General features: G+C 45.6%; 1 protein-coding gene across 9 annotated transcripts in view; it reads right to left on the bottom strand.

Annotated features, from left to right (window-relative positions):
- The window catches only part of LOC110533631 (nuclear receptor corepressor 1), a 118870-nt gene that overhangs the window by 23383 nt on the left and 77553 nt on the right, over positions 1-17934 (bottom strand). For 5 of the 9 annotated variants that reach the window (XM_036990037.1, XM_036990038.1, XM_036990044.1 and 2 more), the window contains 15 exons: positions 14785-14865; positions 9899-10035; positions 9514-9604; positions 7301-7757; positions 6748-6994; positions 5961-6165; positions 5078-5239; positions 4010-4176; positions 2831-2948; positions 2445-2531; positions 1592-1650; positions 1171-1336; positions 975-1109; positions 802-885; positions 120-376 (listed from right to left, as the gene is read on the bottom strand). In XM_036990037.1, coding sequence (XP_036845932.1) covers positions 120-376; positions 802-885; positions 975-1109; positions 1171-1336; positions 1592-1650; positions 2445-2531; positions 2831-2948; positions 4010-4176; positions 5078-5239; positions 5961-6165; positions 6748-6994; positions 7301-7757; positions 9514-9604; positions 9899-10035; positions 14785-14865 — 2453 coding nt within the window. The remainder of the gene's footprint in view (positions 1-119; positions 377-801; positions 886-974; positions 1110-1170; positions 1337-1591; positions 1651-2444; positions 2532-2830; positions 2949-4009; positions 4177-5077; positions 5240-5960; positions 6166-6747; positions 6995-7300; positions 7758-9513; positions 9605-9898; positions 10036-14784; positions 14866-17934) is intronic. The other 4 variants (XM_036990042.1, XM_036990043.1, XM_036990046.1 and 1 more) reach the window with 4 other exon arrangements.

Below are 17934 nucleotides of genomic sequence, written 5' to 3'. Positions count from 1 at the left end.
AGAGTCTGCTGGTGACAACAGACAGACACGATGCACTCAGTAAAATCAGGCTAATAAAAACACACTGTCTCACACGCCTACACACACACAAATGTGTTCACTCTCTCTCAAACACGCACCTGGGATATAGAGCCCTCCATGGAGGCTCGGATGTTGGCAGCCATGTCGGGGGTCTTGCGGGGGTCCTGTCCAGGCTGCTCCTGGCGGGGGATCTCGTGGATGGAGCGGCCCATCTCCTTAATGGTGTTCACCCCCTCGTAGGGCTTACCCTTACCTATCCCCCCCTCAAAGGAGCGGATGGGTGGACTCTCCCTCTTTATCTGCTTGCCGTACTTCATGCTCTCCTCATAGGCCTCTGCAGAGGTTCTGGGTGTACCTGGAGTGGGAAGAGAAAAACACAAAGCTGGAATCTGTACATGGTGAAAATGACAAGATATTACAACAACAAAGAAGTTCCTTCAAACAACAAAACACATTTTCTTTCCCTTGGACATCATTGCACATGAGATTGAACAGCATTGTTCCTCTGTTTCATCAACAAAACAAAAACAATAACAAATGCGTTGGGGGGGGCGGGGGGGGGGGGGGTGAACAGTGGTGTCATTGCAGATTTCAGCTTTAATGTGGGTTACATTTACATAGTAAAAATCATATCTGATTAATTTAATTGATTTAGCTGTTTTTAATTGACTGATTTACATACGGTTGTCTTCGTTATAATTATCTGATCTGCCAGGTTCTCGCTCATGCACCAGTACATCTGAGTTTTGGAGCTGTGATGACACCTGATTGCTTAATTACCTTGCATGATGGATCCAGTCATCATGGGCCTCTCCTTAGACTCCCCGTGGGGACTGTCTCTGGGCAGGGCTCGGCTGATCAACCCTGACAAACACACACACAGTCAGTCACTCTCACACAGTGGCCTGAATATAGGGTAGAAGGAAAAAAACAAAAAAACACACACGCCTTACCTTCGAAGGGGGCTCCCTCTCTCCCGGGGTGGCCTCTGGCGACCTCCATCATATCGTAGGAGCGTTTGAGCTCATGGCCTGTCCTGGGGCTACGCGTGGCCTCTCTTGGGTTTTTAATGGCTACGGAGACAGGAGCTGATTTACAGATATACAAAAAGATCAAGTCAGAGTGACCACTAACAGGCCTTAGCCTTACCGTCGTAGGAGAGGATGTGTCCACTCTTGCCTTCGTAGATGACGTGTCCCTTGGCCAGCTGTTCCCGAGCCTTTTCTGGGCTGCTCAGGTCCTCCGTGGGCAGCTTGGTGATGGTGCCCTTCAGCAGGTCAGCCGCAATGCTGGACCCGGACAGGGCTGGCGTACCCTGGTCACACGGAAGAGAGCGAAAGGGAGAGAGAGAAATAGGTCCAGAGAGAGGGAGAAGATCAGCAACCAGAAACTGTTTAATACATTTTACATTTTTCATTTCAAAGAAATTTGCTCCAAGAATATTAGACTACTTCATAGAATATACACGGATTTACATAATCATAAACTAAATTGTTCTATATGACATCCATAGACAGGGTGGTGCTTGGACACACATACTGATTTAGCAATGTTAGTGACATTCTAATACCTGTGTGATTGATCCTCTGGCTAGGTTTCCCCTGCTGATACCCCCATCCATTGGGCCTCCTAGAAGGAAGACAACAGAAAGACAGGTTGGTATGCATGGATACATGAGGGCTGTACAGTTGGCATTTTATTCCTGCTCAGAATCACTCATGCTCAATTCCAATTTTCCCCTCATTCTCCCCGAAATGTGCACTTGTTGACTCCAAGGATGTAAAATATCATTTGTGTAAGAAATATGTACACTCTGGCTACACTAATGTAATGCTTCTAAATCTTTGAAGGGGAGTGAACAAATGCACACTTCAGGGTGAAGTGTGGAGCAATGGCCTGAAGTACACACTACACCCCCATGTCACCTCAGAGGTCAGTTGTAGAAGAAGTTGTGAGGAAGACTGCTGGTGAGAGGAGATGCTTGTTGAACTTGGGCTTGTAAAGGCCCACTCCCCCCCCCCTCCCTCCATCCCTAGCATGCCACATTCTGTCAGGTCTGTGCAAACAGAGGGCTGGAGGGAGGTAGGGTGGAAGTCGGTGCCAGACTCCTTCATTTCATTCTTCTCTTTTCTCCCTCAGCCTGCGATAATGCTCTTTTTCTCTTAAATCTCTCAGACCTGGGTTCAAATAGTATTTGAAATATTTTGCCCCAGAAATGCAAATCCCAACAATCTGCCACTACAAGCAGGCAAACACTGAGTATTTGAACACAGGTGTGGTTTCTGAGTATTCACTGTTGGAATCTGCATCGTTTGGTGAGTGACACACACACACTTTACCACGGTGAAAGGGGAAACACACCGAAGGATAGACAGGTTGACAAACAGATTGAAAGGTTGTGAGATGGACAGACAAACACGCACCTCTGACTACCCCCTCATACTGCGTGCGAGAGAGGAGTCCCTCAGACTGGCCACGCGGAGAACACTGCTCCTGCTTAATGTAGGACACTAGGGAGAGGGAGAGAATGAACAGGGGACAATTAGGGAAGGGAAGTGGGATATTTGGGACTGTCACATCAGGTCTGAATGCGATTAAACTTTAACAATATGCCACCTCTCTCATGCAAATCTAATAGCAGTGAGAGGACAGGAGTTGATGATAGCCCTGCTGTCTATGTTCCAATATCCACACTAGCATACCACTTAGTAAGAAGACATGTATTGGGCATTTATTGTAAGTAGTATTATAGTTTAGTCATTGGAAATGTGGGTCGGGTGTGTGTGTTGTCCAGACTGGCTTGTCATACCAGGCTTGGTGGGGTCCTGCTGCCTGGGCAGGCCCAGGGATATGGAGCCCACAGAACTCTTTGCCCCCTCTGGGCCACCGTAGACAGCATGAGATGGTAGGTACGTACCAGGAGTCCCCTGAAATGGCCGGAACAGACAGGTCAGAATCAGGTCAGGATTGCAAAATTCCAGTTGGTTAACCAAGATTTCTGAAAAACCTTGAAACTTTTCTGGAAATATACAGCAGGGAAATACAAGGAAGGTGCAGTGTACACAAATAAAGGTGGATCCAAGTGACATGTACCAAAGTTTCCCCTTTGGCATATTGGCTAGTAACCGTTACTAAATACAGACTACCGTGTGCTACAAGGGCAAATACCCTTATCGGTTTCTTAGTAAATCATTATCACACAAATACTGCTATATTATGACTGAATGAGAAAGAGAGAATGGTGCCGAATAGAACATACCAAAAACTCCAGCTACAGTGCCGTTTCTAGGCACAAGGGCAGGGGTTGACAAACTTTTTTGGCCTGTGACCCCACCATGTAAAAAAGTGATGTCATCAATAGCAAATGCCTACTTTTTTTTTAATTGGGGCTATGACATTCTATTACAAATCAGTCTGACAGTAGATTTGGCAGTATTTCAATCTGAAATAAGTATGGTTTCAAGTGACTGAAACGCATGTAGAAAGGCATTGGGAAGTTCAGAAGATCATCAGGCAATAATTTTGTATGATCTTCTGTGTAGAAAAGATCATCATTGATGATATAATTTTTCCCAGTCTGATTTAGTGCCTGCTCATATCGTTCAGTGATGGGGTCATGACATTTTGTAGCATAAACCATCAAATGATAGAGCCACATCAGTAGGAAGAAAACAGAAACCACTGTTTATTACAACCGCATCTAGTGGCTGCCGGAGGTTACTGACGTAACACTAGTTCTCAGACCCCAGCGCATTTAAAATGTATTTCAGAGTTTCTCGCATAACCCCATTTTGAAATCAGGCGACCCCACATCACATCGCAATTCCTAGTTTGGGAAACGCTGCACAAGGGACATAAGCGCTTAGAGGCCCCACAACCGCTAAGGCACTCAAAATGCTAGAAACGGCCCTGTCCAGCTACACCTGTGTCGGTCTTTACCAGGGGGCTGGCTGGATCTGAGCCCTCACCTGATGGATAGGGGTCTTACCTGGGAGATGGAGCCACCCTGGATAAAGGAGGGCTTGTCTGTGGGTTTGGAGGTTGGAATTAATGGAGGAGGAGATGGAATGTTGGCGGGTCGGCTGTGTCTGGAGAAAGTCACACGGACTCCATCAGGCAGGCTCTGGACCACCTGGTTGGGAGCTGGCTGGAGCACTGGGAGAGGAGAGAAAACAGTAAAAGTTAGAAAGTGACACACTCGATAATATGGTCACTTAGCGTATGGAAAGGGAAAAAACACACAAAAGAACGTGTGGCAAGAATAGAGAATTCAGAGGCACTGAAAAGTATCTGCACGATTGCACCAAAAACACTTCAGGATTTTTTTTTCAATTGATGTCGAGTATGGACAATTTTTTCTTTGGGTGCCATTCCTTCAATTTGCTACTAAATTCAGCTCAAATTGTTTCTCATTCTCAGCCAGTGAATCATTCATTAGTCTTGCCAACAGGCTCCACCCACATACCATCTCCCATCTATGAGTGCATTATGATCAAACATTGATTTGCCCTAATGCTGCACCCCCAGATGTTTAAGCCTGCCGCCACAGATTTCCCAGACTGCAGTGTTCTAACATGTTAGTGAGTCACAGTGACCGGGAGTGACCTGCCTTGAGGAAGCAACGCCTGCTCCTTTCCTCCCCACCACACACCCGTCCTCCATGCCCCTGCACTACTAAATCAAAAATGGTATATTTGTCTGGGAGAGTTCCTACAGAAGGCACAGATGTCAGCACCCTGGCAGCTCACACGGGAGATAAGAAAACAAGGTACTCCATAATGAAATACTGATAAAGCCTTACTGCAGCCAGGCTGTGTGTGTAATGTTAATTCATGATAGGGACAGATAGATGCTCAAGGCCAGCTACACTACAGCTGAATCTACTCAGAGACAAAGGGGAAAGAGTATGGGGGTGGAGTGCGAAAAGAATAAGGCCAACTGTACGAGCTTAAGCCAATGGAACAAGAGTTGGCTACGGCACAAACAGTATGGGACCAGGCTAGGTGAATGGTAGAGAGGAGGTCAGATGGGGAAGGACAGAGCAGAGGGCGGTTACCTGGAGGCACGCTGTAGCGGGAGGCGTTGGTGTCATTGGGCTGAGGAGAGGCCTTGCTCATCTCCCTGGGAGAGAGCCCGTAGGGAGAGCCTGGCCGACCAGACTGGGCCTCCTGCTCCAGAGCCATCTTCATATCATAAGGCATGTAGGGGAAGGGCTTACCTGGAGAACACAACACAGAACAGAGACACATGAATGAAAACACTGCCACAACAAATTACATACACACAAATAGACAAAGAATCATAAGATGAAACACAATTTAAGGAAATTCAGTTCTGAGGACACATGCTGTTGATTTTGATTATTCATTCCAAATCAACTAAAAATTATTGAGAAGCATCTTGACATGGATTCGCAGTTCACAAAAAAATGGAAGGCTGCTGTAATGCACGAACACGAACTTCAATTTTGCAGGCTTCTTCAAACATGGTATTGCGAGACTACCCGAAAACCTTTGAGGCTGAATGACTCTTCTGCTGTTCAAAATAGGACCCGCTTCTCTGTCTGTCTGCCTGGGAGGCACTGACTGTGTCCTGCTCTGACACACTCAAGTCACACGCCTTCAAAAGTTGACTGCAGAATCCCTCTCTTCCCCAGAGGCATTTCAGGAAAAACAAGCCTTCCCCATCAGAGGCTTCATGGTGGCATCAGAGGTGAAATGGGGTCAGCTAACATCTTGTTCTGGCTCAGAAAGACATTTTAGAGTGGCAGTCTGAACCTGCTCTCTCTCTCCTCTCATATTTCCTTTTTTGACGGTGAACTACAGCGAACGTGACAGAAAAATGCATTGGCTACAAATAGGCTGCTGTTGGTTGAGAGGCTCAGGTAGGTAGGGGCTCAGAGGGAGGATATCGGTGTGTTTGTATGTACTCTCTCTTACCCTCCCTGTCCACTATGGTGGGGCTGTGGTTGGTGAAGCCAGGGCAGTTGGTGGGTTGTCTGCTGCGCTCGGGGTCAGCCTGGTCCTGCCTCTGTTTCTCCTCGGCGTGGGCCGACTCGTGCACAGCCGTGATCTGGTGCTGGAACATGGCAAAACCGCTGAGGGGGGCTCCTATGGAAATTCCACCAGGACCAAAAGGAACCACCTACAGGAAGGGGGCGAGGAGAGATGCCCATGTGAGGAAGACTGAGCGGGACACAAGCTCTGTACAAGTGAAGCGAGCGGCTGATGCGTTGCCCACTAACACTGAAGTTTCTCGATCTACATTTGTAAGAGTACAGGAAAAGTAGATGTTGATTGGACTTCAGGGTCAGAATTAAACGCAAAGTACTAAGGCATGACTTGAAACCATCCCAGAGAAAAGATAATGGACATTATTGGATGACAAATGTAAAACATCAGCTAAACAGTTGTCAGATTTGATAGTGTTCGTGTTTTGCACATAGTGCTTAAACAATCCAGTTTGTCTGATTTCATTCCATAAGAAATGAAGAGACAGAAGCACCATAGAAAAGGCCATTGGAGGGAAAGAAATTTACATCAGAAAACAATTTGACAGTGTCAGTACATTAGCACGATTGATTACACAAAAGATGGGCACAATTTGATTGATTTAAATCCATGCTGACACATTGCTCAACTGATTGAATGACAGAAGATTAATGATTGGTAACAAATTGATTGATTGACAGGTTGGTTGGAAAAATGCTGGGGATGATGGACTCACTTGACAGGGAGGTTGGTCTAAACAAGACATGCTTTCACCCTGCTGCCTGCCTCCGTGTGCCTGCCTCGCCGAATGGGCATATCTGATCATAGAAAAGTGTGGGTTGCTATAGTGACTGACCATGGGCGGGATGGTAGCGGCGCGCTGCTGGAGCTGCTGCATGTTGAGGTGGGCCTGCTTGGCCGTGGACATCAGCACTGAGCCGGGAGGGCTGAGCAACGAAGGCTTGTCCATACTAGAGAAAATCCTGAGGTCACAGGAGATAGGGGTAGAGAGGAGAGGAACGATGAGACACACCGTTCAGAAAGAGTTGAGGTAATGGTCAAAGGAGTTACAATAAAGGAGTCCTGTATGGAACGATTCAATTACCACTAATAATATCAACCATTTACCACCTTAATAATTAATCTAGGTACATTTTGCCCTCATCTGATCCCCTATACTGATAGTATCACCAGCTGAGTGATCATTAGCTTCACCCAAATAGCTTTGTTTTTTAAGTCCAAATGTGTTTTTTAAGTCCATCCCTGTGATCATCACCTTCCTGACCCACCTCTGTCTCTCGGGCTCAGCGTCTACATCTTCGTCGGCGCTGCAGGTGGCACTGGAGTCATTGTCTGAGTGGTGCCCCTCCCTCTGCTTCTCTGGCTCCCCCTTCTCCTTGGCAGAGTCAGGCTCCACCTTCACCTGCACCTCCCCGGCCCCCCCAGGCTTCATGTCCACATCCTGGGGCTCGCTCTTGGGGTGCCCATGGCCCTCGTAGGCCACCCGGGCCCTCTCCCCATCCTCCTGAGAGCCAGGCTCTCTGGCCTCTCCCTCTGGGCTCTTCTCCAACTTGACCCTCAGCTCCCCGTAGGAGGGCTCCTGGACCCTCCCATTGCTAGCCTGGCCCTTGTTGGACCACTGGTTCTCTGACCCTCCAACTCCGTCTCCCCTCTGGGAATCCCCTCCGGCCTTGGAGGGGTCCGACGGGGACGGGGCGCTCTCTGTGTCTGAGCTGTTATCTCCACCTTTATGGGCACACAGAACAGGAAAAGACATGGGTGAGACACACTTAAATCACTCTGTATGGCATACATAGAAAGTTACCCTGAGGAGAGGGACACATATAATGATCCAAGCAGATAGAAATGTTATGGATAAAAATATGCAGTATAGATAAAAACACAGACGATGCATAAATATTCTGCAAACCAATGATGCATGCAATGTTGCCTGTGTCTGGCACTATTGCCATGGAGAGAAGAAACCTGAACATTGAATCAAAAAACCATGTGTCGATGCCAAGATAAATCTCTAACACAGGTCAAACTGAATCAAATCAAACACAAAAGAGTTTGTCCAAATAATGTGACCAAAAACAAATAATCTAAATGTGTCCGCTCTGACAGAAGCAGGGTTTTAGAACACTGAACACTCCCCTCCCAGCAGCATTACTGCCTTTGCTCAACCACGTGACACTCAATCAGCAGGCAGTTACACCAACCAACCAAGACCTTGAGGACAGTTTGAGTTTCCTTGGGAGTCAATGAGAGCTTCAAAAACAACATAATATAGTGAATGACCTTCTGTAGTCCAGACACAACTTCACAAATATCTGATTGTAGTTGGTTGTCATCAGGAGGGGCAGCAAGGCAGCAGGAGGGATAGAGAGAGACAGAGACTAGCAGGCTACAAGGGTAGGGGGAAGCCTCTACTACCTCCCTCCTCCCAGTCAGGTGAGAGGCTCAACCCTAAACCAATTTGCTTCACCTCAGCCACTTTGCTTAACCACAACCAAAAGCTGGAGGGAGATGGGCTCCTCGCCAAAAGAGAAAGAAAGAGAGATAGAAGGGGAGAAGAAAGAGGGAGAGAGAAAGAGATGGCCAAGAGCAACAGTCGGTGAGTGATCGGTTTGTGACAAACCCAAGGGAGACATTGAATTCATGAGGACACATAGGGACAGGATGAAATGGAAAGGTACCAGACTTAATCTGGACTCACACGCATTAACGTATCCCCATACATGGCAGAGCATTGCAGGGCAAGGGATTTAAATATTCAAAACAGGCCCTGTTACGACAACATTTTAGAACTTTAAGAGTGGAGAGAGAGAGAGAGAGAGAGCAAGACCGAGAGAGATAGAAGACTGCAAGTGGAGAGGGAGAGAGAGGGGGGAGAGAAGAGACACAGAGAAGGAGAAAGAGACCAGGTGATGGGGAAAAGAGCAGAGAGTTGGGGAGAGAGTGGGAGAGGGGTAGAGAGAAAGAAACCGGGGGAGGCCCGGTGGATCAAAAGAGTGGAGCAGCACTCCGCGTTCCATGCAGCACGCTTTCTTCAAAGCCAAGGAACAGTTACATAACCCAGACCCAGCAGTCAGAATTAGTTCACATCTTTTATCTCTCGCTTTTCCCCCTCCTTCTCCCTTTCTATTTGATCCCTTTTTTCTCTCTCATTAAAACTACAGACAGTAGAGAGAAAATACCGGGGCTCTTTCGCCATAATTCAAATCAAATTCTCAGAAGACAGACAGTTCAAGAGGCTCTTTCTGAAGTGGACTCACTCTTTTAGACTTCGCTTCACTCTTCCATAGAGGCGTTTCTCTAAATCTCTCATTCACACACACAACTACATCGTTTATTCACTCAGATCAAATGTAAGTAAATAATCATCAAAATCAATTCTTAACAATGGTTGTGTTTGTGTATTTGTGCTGTGCAGACAGTGTAAGTGTGTCTGAATGCGAGGATATACAGATGGATGGTGTGCGACATCTCTCTGACTGACCATCACTATCCTCTGGGTTTTGGTCGTCGTCAGCTGAAGCCATGCTCTCGCTCTGAGACGGGTCTCGATCTCCCCGTGCCCGCCGTGTGTCCTGAAGAAACACAGGTTATAGAACAAACATCAACTTCACTGCTCCTCTGATTATTACAGAAAATCGATTAAAGATAGTGACAGACATACAAGTTCTAATAGACGTTAAAGAAAATAAAACTCTTCACATTGTACCTGAACAATGTTATTAAGCACTAAACTGAGAAAATTAACTGAAACTGGTAGGGACTGCCTGGATGATAAGGTATACTCTTTTATTGCCATTATATTTACATTTTTTATGTGCTCATATGAACACAACCCTGGTAATTAATTGTATTGAGCGTTGCCGTACCTGCTTGTGCTGCTGGAGCAAGTTGTCCAGGTTGTGCCGTCTCTTGTAGTTGAAGTAGAAGTTCTTGCACTGAGCCTCGCTCTTGGTGCCCACCATCTTGGCAATGGCTGGCCAGTTGCGCCCGTGCTCGACAAGCCCTGGCAGAGGAGAGAGAGGGAGACTGGGTTGGGATCTGAACCTAAAACAGGCCCAGATCAAGCATATTCATTGAATATTAACCTACTACAGATTGACACCATCTCACCTGGTAAAACCCTGCAGGCCAACAGCACTCATCTAATCCAACAATTAGCTTTAATGGAGTCTCAAACTGTTTACGACAGACTACGCTTACAGAGAGGTGCAGTGGACTGGAAGATCGACAGCCGATTGATTACCTTTGACATTAGGGTCTCTCTCCAACCTCCCTCCCCCTTCATCCACTGCATTTCTGAGCTAAAGGACACCGGCACTTTGACAAATCACCTCAGACTGGAACCCAGAAAAGGACAAAGGTCCATTACAACGCCATCTGAACTAATAAGACAGAAGACACCGGACAGAACATTTAGCGTCGGGTTTGAGTCACTTGTAAATAGTCTTATGATTAGATATTTTTTTTGTAGTAGTAATCACTTCAAAATGATAATGGTGGTCTAGTTGCCCTATTTAGTGTTGGCCAGAAAACCGCTGAAAACACCTACAGTATATAACATGGACATTATCCATTCTCCCCCCCAAATTATCAAAGACACCAGCCACCAAAGTCAAACTATTCTCTGTGCTACCACAAGGCAATCGGTACTGATGCACCAAATCTGGAACCAACAGGACCCTGAAGATCTTCTACCCACAAGCTATAAGGCTGCTAAAATGGTTAGTTAAATAGTTAACCAATAGCTACTCGGAATACCTGCAATGACCCTTTTTGCACTAATCTCTTTTGACTCATCACATACGCTGCTGTTACAGTTTATCTATCCCGTTTAGACCCCTTGACTTTTTCAAAGGTGTTATAACATTACAGCCTTATTCTAAAATCGAATCCATTGTTTTTCCCCTTCAATAATCTACACACAATACCCCATAATGACAAAGCAAAAACAGATTTTTTAAATTATTTGCAAATTTAATTATAAAATATCACATTTACATAAGCATTCACATTCTTTACGCACTACTTTGTTGAAGTACCTTCGGTAGCAATTACAGCCTCAAGTCTTCTTGTTATGACGCTACAAGCTTGGCACACCTGTATTTGGGAATTTTCTTCCATTCCTTTCTGCAGATCCTCTTAAGATCTTTCAGGTTAGATGGAGAGTGTCGCTGCACAACTATTTTCAGGTCTCTCCAGAGATGTTAGATTGGGTTCAATTACGGGCTCTGGCTGGGTTACTCAAGGACATTCAGAGACATGTCCCAAAGCCACTCCTGTGTTGTCTTGGCTGTGTGCTTATGGTTGTTGTCCTGTTGGAAGGTGAACCTTCACCTCAGTCTGAGGTCCTGAGCTCTGGAGCAGATTTTCATCAAGGATCTCTGTTCATCTTTCCCTCGATCCTGACTTAGACTCCCAGTCCCTGCCGCTGAAAAACATCCCCACAGCCTAATGCTGCCACCACGCTTCACCGTAGGGATGGTCCCAGGTTTCCTCCAGACGTGACGCTTGGCATTCAAGCCAAAAAGTTCAATCTTGGTTTAATCAGACCAGAGATTCTTGTTTCTCATGGTCTGAGTCCTTTAGGTGCCTTTCGGCAAACTCCAAGCGGTCGATCATGTGCCTATTACTGAAGAGTGGCTTCCGTCTGGTGGAGTGCTGCAGAGATGGTTTTCCTTCTGGTAGGTTCTCCCATCTCCACAGAGGAACTCTACAGCTCTGTCAGAGTGACCATTGGGTTCTTGGTCATCTCCCTGACCAAGGACCTTCTCCCCCGACTGCACAGTTTGGCCGAGTAGCTAGCTCTAGGAAGAGTCTCTGGCTGCTTCCAAACTTCTTCCATTTAGGAATGATGGCGGCCACTGTGTTCTTGGGGACCTTCAATGCAGCAAACATTTAAAATTTACCACAGGTGGACTCCAATCAAGTTGTAGAAACATTTCAAGGATGATCAATGGAAACAGGATGCACTTGAGCTCAATTTAGAGTCTCATAGCAAATAAGTCTGAATACTTATGTATCTGTTTTTCATTATTAATAAATGTGCAAACATTTCTAAAAACCTGTTTTAGCTTTGTCATTATGGGGTATTGTGTGTAGATTGATGAGGAATAGTTTTTATTTAATCAATTTTAGAATAAGGCAGTAACGTAACAAAATGTGGAAATTGTCAAAGGGTCTGAATACTTTCCGGATGCACTGTACATGTACATAACTACCTCGTAACCCTGCACTTCGACTTGGTACGCCGTGTATATAGCCAAGTTATCGTTAATCATAGTTACATTTATTCCTTGTGTTATTATTTTTCTTTTTGTTCCTTAAGTTGTTATTTTTCAATGTTCTTTGCTATTCTTTCTACTGTGTCTCTCCCCCCCCCCCCCCCCCTGCATTGCTGGGAAGGGCCCGTAAGTAAGCATGTCAGTGTTAGTCTACACCTGTTGTTTACGTAGCATGTGATACATGTTGATTTGAAAATGTGTGAATACTGTGAATTCTATATTCACCCATCTCTTAGATTAATAGAAGTAATCATATCAGCGTCTTTCCTAAAAGTTTTTGTTGTTGATATGCATTAAATTGTGTAGGACTTAATGCTGCTTTCAGACGGACTGATCCCTAATATTCATCATGAGGCCTACGACCAGTACAGCACTACCACCTATCCTCCTTCTCACATGTACAAGCCCTGTTACATACAGCTTACATGAAGATAGGGAGAATGTGAGAAAAAAAGACAAGGGGGGGGAACTCTGACCCATCCAGCAGTGGGCAAAACATAAAAAGGCTGTTGTGAAACTACGCAGAACACTGTGCCAGCATCTAATGTACACTATTGTTAGGCAGCCCAATGAATGAAAGTGCTCCTTTCAAACATGTCAGCTTTTAAAAACTCCCCCTCTGTACTGTCTGGTCTGGAGGAGCTTCAGATTTAAGACCTTGGGTATCAGTGGCATCTCTGCTAGACCCTGTTAATTCAATCAGACTACTCTAAATTAACAGCCCTAGTCACTGTATGATTACAGTGATTCACTTTTGGCTGTGAATGTATGACCAACCAAATGATACCAATGGCAAAACAGAATACTGTATCTGGCATCAGCATTCTGCAATACAGAAAATACAGAAATGCACAGCAGAGGTAGTAACTCCCTGGGATATATAGGCTAGGTTTGTCGACTGAAGTCTATGTACGGGAAAATGTACATGGGTTGGGGGAGGCATGACCAAATCATTTCCAAACCCGCAAACCCACCCAAGACAGCCTTAATTAATTCCCATTAATCCTTCTATTTACTCTTCCGTCCAATGTGCTTAGCCCCATTGGCACTCTCATGCTGCACTTCCACCGAAGACTTACCCCACACCAAAGTAATGCCAGTGTTTTCTATTAAAGTAAGCTCTAGTGTTATTGTTTCTCCATCAGGAGTGTGACACTAAAAACTTTGGGCGAGCAGAATCAACAACCTCTGAATTATCAAGAACGTTACTTTGTGAGAAGGTGCTAAAGTTCACAGTTAGCCATTATTATGGAAATGACAGCTGAAAAGTACCAGTGGCCTGGCATTGGCCCCAAGGAGGAGCAGGTCCACCGGCGCCATGGCCCAGTGAGACACGGGTGCTGGTACACGTAGATGGAAACAGAAAAGTCTGAGCCTTTTAGGTAAAACACCAGGATAAAAGATGGAAACCCGACATGTCTCGCCCTCTCCCTTTTTCTCCCATTGTCCACCAGAGTCTACACTGACAAAGATGGAGGAGTACTGGCCTGGCCGGAAGGTAACTATGGGTCGATGGGGTCAATCTCCCATGGACTGAGTGATGCAACTGGCGAAGGCAGAAACACTGTTGTGTCCACTGTCAGTAACTGCATGAAATGAAAGACTCACCTCTCAAAAGTTTTGGAGATAATTTTTTGGGGGGTAAAGTCCTATAAGATCCAGAGATCTGGCAAATTGTTTTTGTGAATAATAGATATGATCTTTAGGGGAAACTCAAACTGTCACGCTCTGTTACTTCATACTTTGGCCTAATAGATCAGTTTTGAGCGGCACGCAGAACAGAGCCACTGCAGTTAGCTACCAGAAAAAGTATTCTCGCTCAAACCACTCCGTCTTGCTTCGCCCTAAAAGCCTCCACCAGTTATGCACCCAGCCAGGCGAGTGTCAGAGTGATAGTTTATGTTGGAGCAAACTTGTATTTGTGAGAGGTATTGACATGTTGAATGCACTGAGCTGTCTGTTTGAACTACTGGCACACAGCTCGGACACCCATGCATACCCCACAAGACATTCCACCAGAGGCCTCTTCACAAGCCCCAAGTCCAGAACAGACTATGGGAGGTGCACAGTACTACATAGAGCCAGAAATACTTGGAACTCTATTCCACATCAAGTAACTCATGCAAGCAGTAGAATCAGTATTAAACAGATAAAAATACACCTTATGGAACAGCGGGGACTGTGAAGAGACAAGCACAAACACATGCATAAGATAACATACACACACGTACACATGGATTTTGTGTCGTAGATATGTGGTAGTAGAGTAGTGGCCTGAGGGCACACACTTAATGTGTTGCGAATATATTGTAATGTTTTTAAAATTGTATAACTGCCTTAATTTTGCTGGACCCCAGGAAGAGTAGCTGCTGCCTTGGCAGGAAGTAATGGGGATCAATAATAAATACACATTTCGAGTAGAGAGAGGGGTGAGAGAAACAGTAGATAGAGAAATAAAACAAAAACACTACCTTTTTTGGCAACCTCCATCTCCTCCTCGGTCCAGCGAGAAGTCTCTCCGGTTTCGCCGTTCGCAGCAGAAGCTCCTCCTGCTTAAGTCACAGAGAGAGAACAGAAACCTTCATAATCAGCCCACAGAGAGAGAAAGTACAGTACCAAGCTCGTTCCGCTTCTCAGCCGTCTTGCTTCTCATGGCTGCTAATCTAATAATCAGTTTACATTCTGTGGCTCGCTGCCGAGACCTACCCCTCACGCTCTCTCTTACACTCCCTTTCTCTCGTGCTCTCTCATGCTCCCTCCTTCTATTTCCCTTCGCTCGCTCTCTCTCTCTCCCTCCCAACCCCCTCCTCCCTCTCCCTCCCCAAGGGGAGGGTCCGTGTCACCTGATCTGGCTCTAAACAGCGGAGTAGAGACGGGCCTCCCAACATCCCCCTCTTTGGGAAACGGCCTTGGACAGAGACAAAACAGACAGAGAGAACAGCCAACAGATTTACCACTCATATCGCTGCTACAATGCAACAACCATTAACCACACACACACACACACACACACACACACACACACACACACACACACACACACACACACACACACACACACGCTGATGGAGGCTGGGGCTGAGAGAGAGTGAACCCTGGCCCACCCTATTCCACTGGACCCATAGAGATTGTGTAAACATTTGGACCAATATAGCTGCAGTACGAACCCGACATTTACACAAAACATTTTTACTGAGGAGATACATTCTTACGGTTTAGACGGCTCCTAGCGAACGGTCTAGGACCACACAGACTTAAATCTACTCAAATGTTTACTGAATCACTGCTCCTGTCCCGTTCAATATGTTTGCCTAATCTGAATGCCATTCCCTCATGACCCCACCATGGCTTTTAAGATCCAGGGAGGTGGGCAGGTCATTAATCTCGGCTGGCTCTTTGAAGAGATAGGGGGCCATTTTGGACTGACCCTATACAATGGACTGCTTTTGACCCGGCCCATAGGACTGGTGAGACTCTGAATGAGATCAAACTGGGTTTTAAAACACAAACACTAGGCTTGGGCAGTATACCGTACAGTGCTGCTTGAAAGTATGTGAACCCCTTGAGCAATTACAGATTAGTTTTTTTACCATGAAATCTTGATTTAATCAGAACCAGTCTTTGTGATCTGACATTACAGGTTTATATTTACCAATACCACGTTGGTGTAGAGGAAATCATGCATGTAGCAGAAAAACAAAATTAAAAGGAATTAGTGCAGGTGCAAAAATAAGTGAACCCCAAGTTGCATTGGTTAAATCAAGTAGGTAAGTAAAATCGGGTGGGTAAATAATTGGGTACCAAATGAACCAATCAAAGGATAGATCGTTAGGAATGAGTTTGGGCAGGACTCTGATAAATACAGATCAGAAACCTGGTCAGTTTGGTTTTACCCATCCAGGTGAATACAAACCACACCATGCAGAGAGGATAGGAGATCTCAGAGGACATCAGGACGAGGGTACTGAGAGCACATCAGTCTGGGGAAGGCTATAAAATAATTTACAAATGGAGAGCATATAACATGACAGCAACTCGGCCTAGAAGTGGACACCTTCCCAAAATATCCCCAAGAGCCAAAAGAAAATAAATAAAATCAGGCAAACCCAAACATAACATCTAGAGATTTGCAGGCCTCTTGCTGCAGCTAATCCAAGTTTACCATTTTAAAAGACTAATTGGTCATTAGAAAACGCTTTTGCAATTATGTTAGCACAGCTGAAAACTGTTGTTCTGATTAAAGAAGCAATAAAACTGTCCTTCTTTAGTGTAGTTGAGTATCTGGAGCGTCAGCATTTGTGGGTTCGATTACAGGCTCAAAATGTCCAGAAACAAAGACCTTCTGAAACAGTCTATTCTTGTTCTGGGAAATAAAGGATAGTCCATGCGAGAAAATGCCCAAAAACTGAAGATCTCGTACTACTACCTTCACAGAACAGCGCAAACTGGCTATAACCAGAATAGAAAGTGTGGGAGGCCCCGGTGCACAACTGAGAAAGAGGACAAGTACATTAGAGTGCCTAGTTTGAGAAACAGACGCCTCACAAGTCCTCAACTGGGAGCGTCATTAAATAGTACCTGCAAAACACCAGTCTCAACGTCAACAGTGGTGCAAGGTCAACAACCCCGCCCTCAACGTGATCAAGTCAAAAGGAGATGATTGTGGACTACAGGAAAAGAAGGACTGAGTACGCCCTCATTCTCATCGACGGGGCTGGAGTGGAGCAGATTGAGAGCTTCAAGTTCCTTGGCGTCTAATTCGCCAACAAACTAACATGGTCCAAGCACACCAAGACAGTCGTGAAGAGGACACGACAAAATCTATTCGCCCTCAGGAGACTGAAAACATTTGGCATGGGTCCTCAGATCCTCAAAAAGTTCTACAGCTGCACCATCGAGAGCATCCTGACGAGTTGCATCACTGCCTGGTATGGCAACTGCTCGGACTCCGAACGCAAGGCACTACAGAGGGTAGTGCGCACGGCCCAGTACATCACTGGGGCCAAGCTTCCTGCCATCCAGGACCTCTATACCAGACGGTGTCAGAGGAAGGCCCTAAAAATTGTCAAAGACTCCAGCCACGCTAGTCATAGAGTGTTCTCTCTGCTACCGCAAGGCAAGTGGTACCGGAGCGCCGAGTCTAGGTCCAAGAGGCTTCTAAACAGCTTCTACCCCCAAGCCATAAGACTCCTGAACAGCTAATCAAATGGCTATCGAGACTATTTACATTCTCTTCCCCCCCCACCACACAAACACGATGCTGCTACTCTGTTATTATCTATGCATAGCCACTTTAATAACTCCACCTACATGTACATAATTACCTCAATTACCTCAACACCGGTGTCCCCGCTCATTGACTCTGTACCGGTACCCCCTGTATATAGCCCGCTATTGTTATTTACTGCTGCTCTTTAATTATTTGATATTCTTATCTTACTTATTTTTAAAGGTATTTTCTTAACTGCTTTGTTGGTTAAGGGCTTTTTCCTTCATCTTGTTCAACTGTTACCATGCACCTGCAAAAAAGATTGCTCGCATGTGCAAGTGCCTTTTGAATTTTGGTTAAGGGCTTGTCTACTACACCTGTTGTATTTGGCGCATGTGAAAAATAAAATTAG

The sequence above is a fragment of the Oncorhynchus mykiss genome, chromosome 10 (genome assembly GCF_013265735.2).
Source record: "Oncorhynchus mykiss isolate Arlee chromosome 10, USDA_OmykA_1.1, whole genome shotgun sequence".
Classification (NCBI taxonomy): domain Eukaryota; kingdom Metazoa; phylum Chordata; class Actinopteri; order Salmoniformes; family Salmonidae; genus Oncorhynchus; species Oncorhynchus mykiss.
The sequence above is the reverse complement of the archived record's forward strand: the minus strand, read 5'-3'. Positions and strand labels throughout refer to the sequence as shown.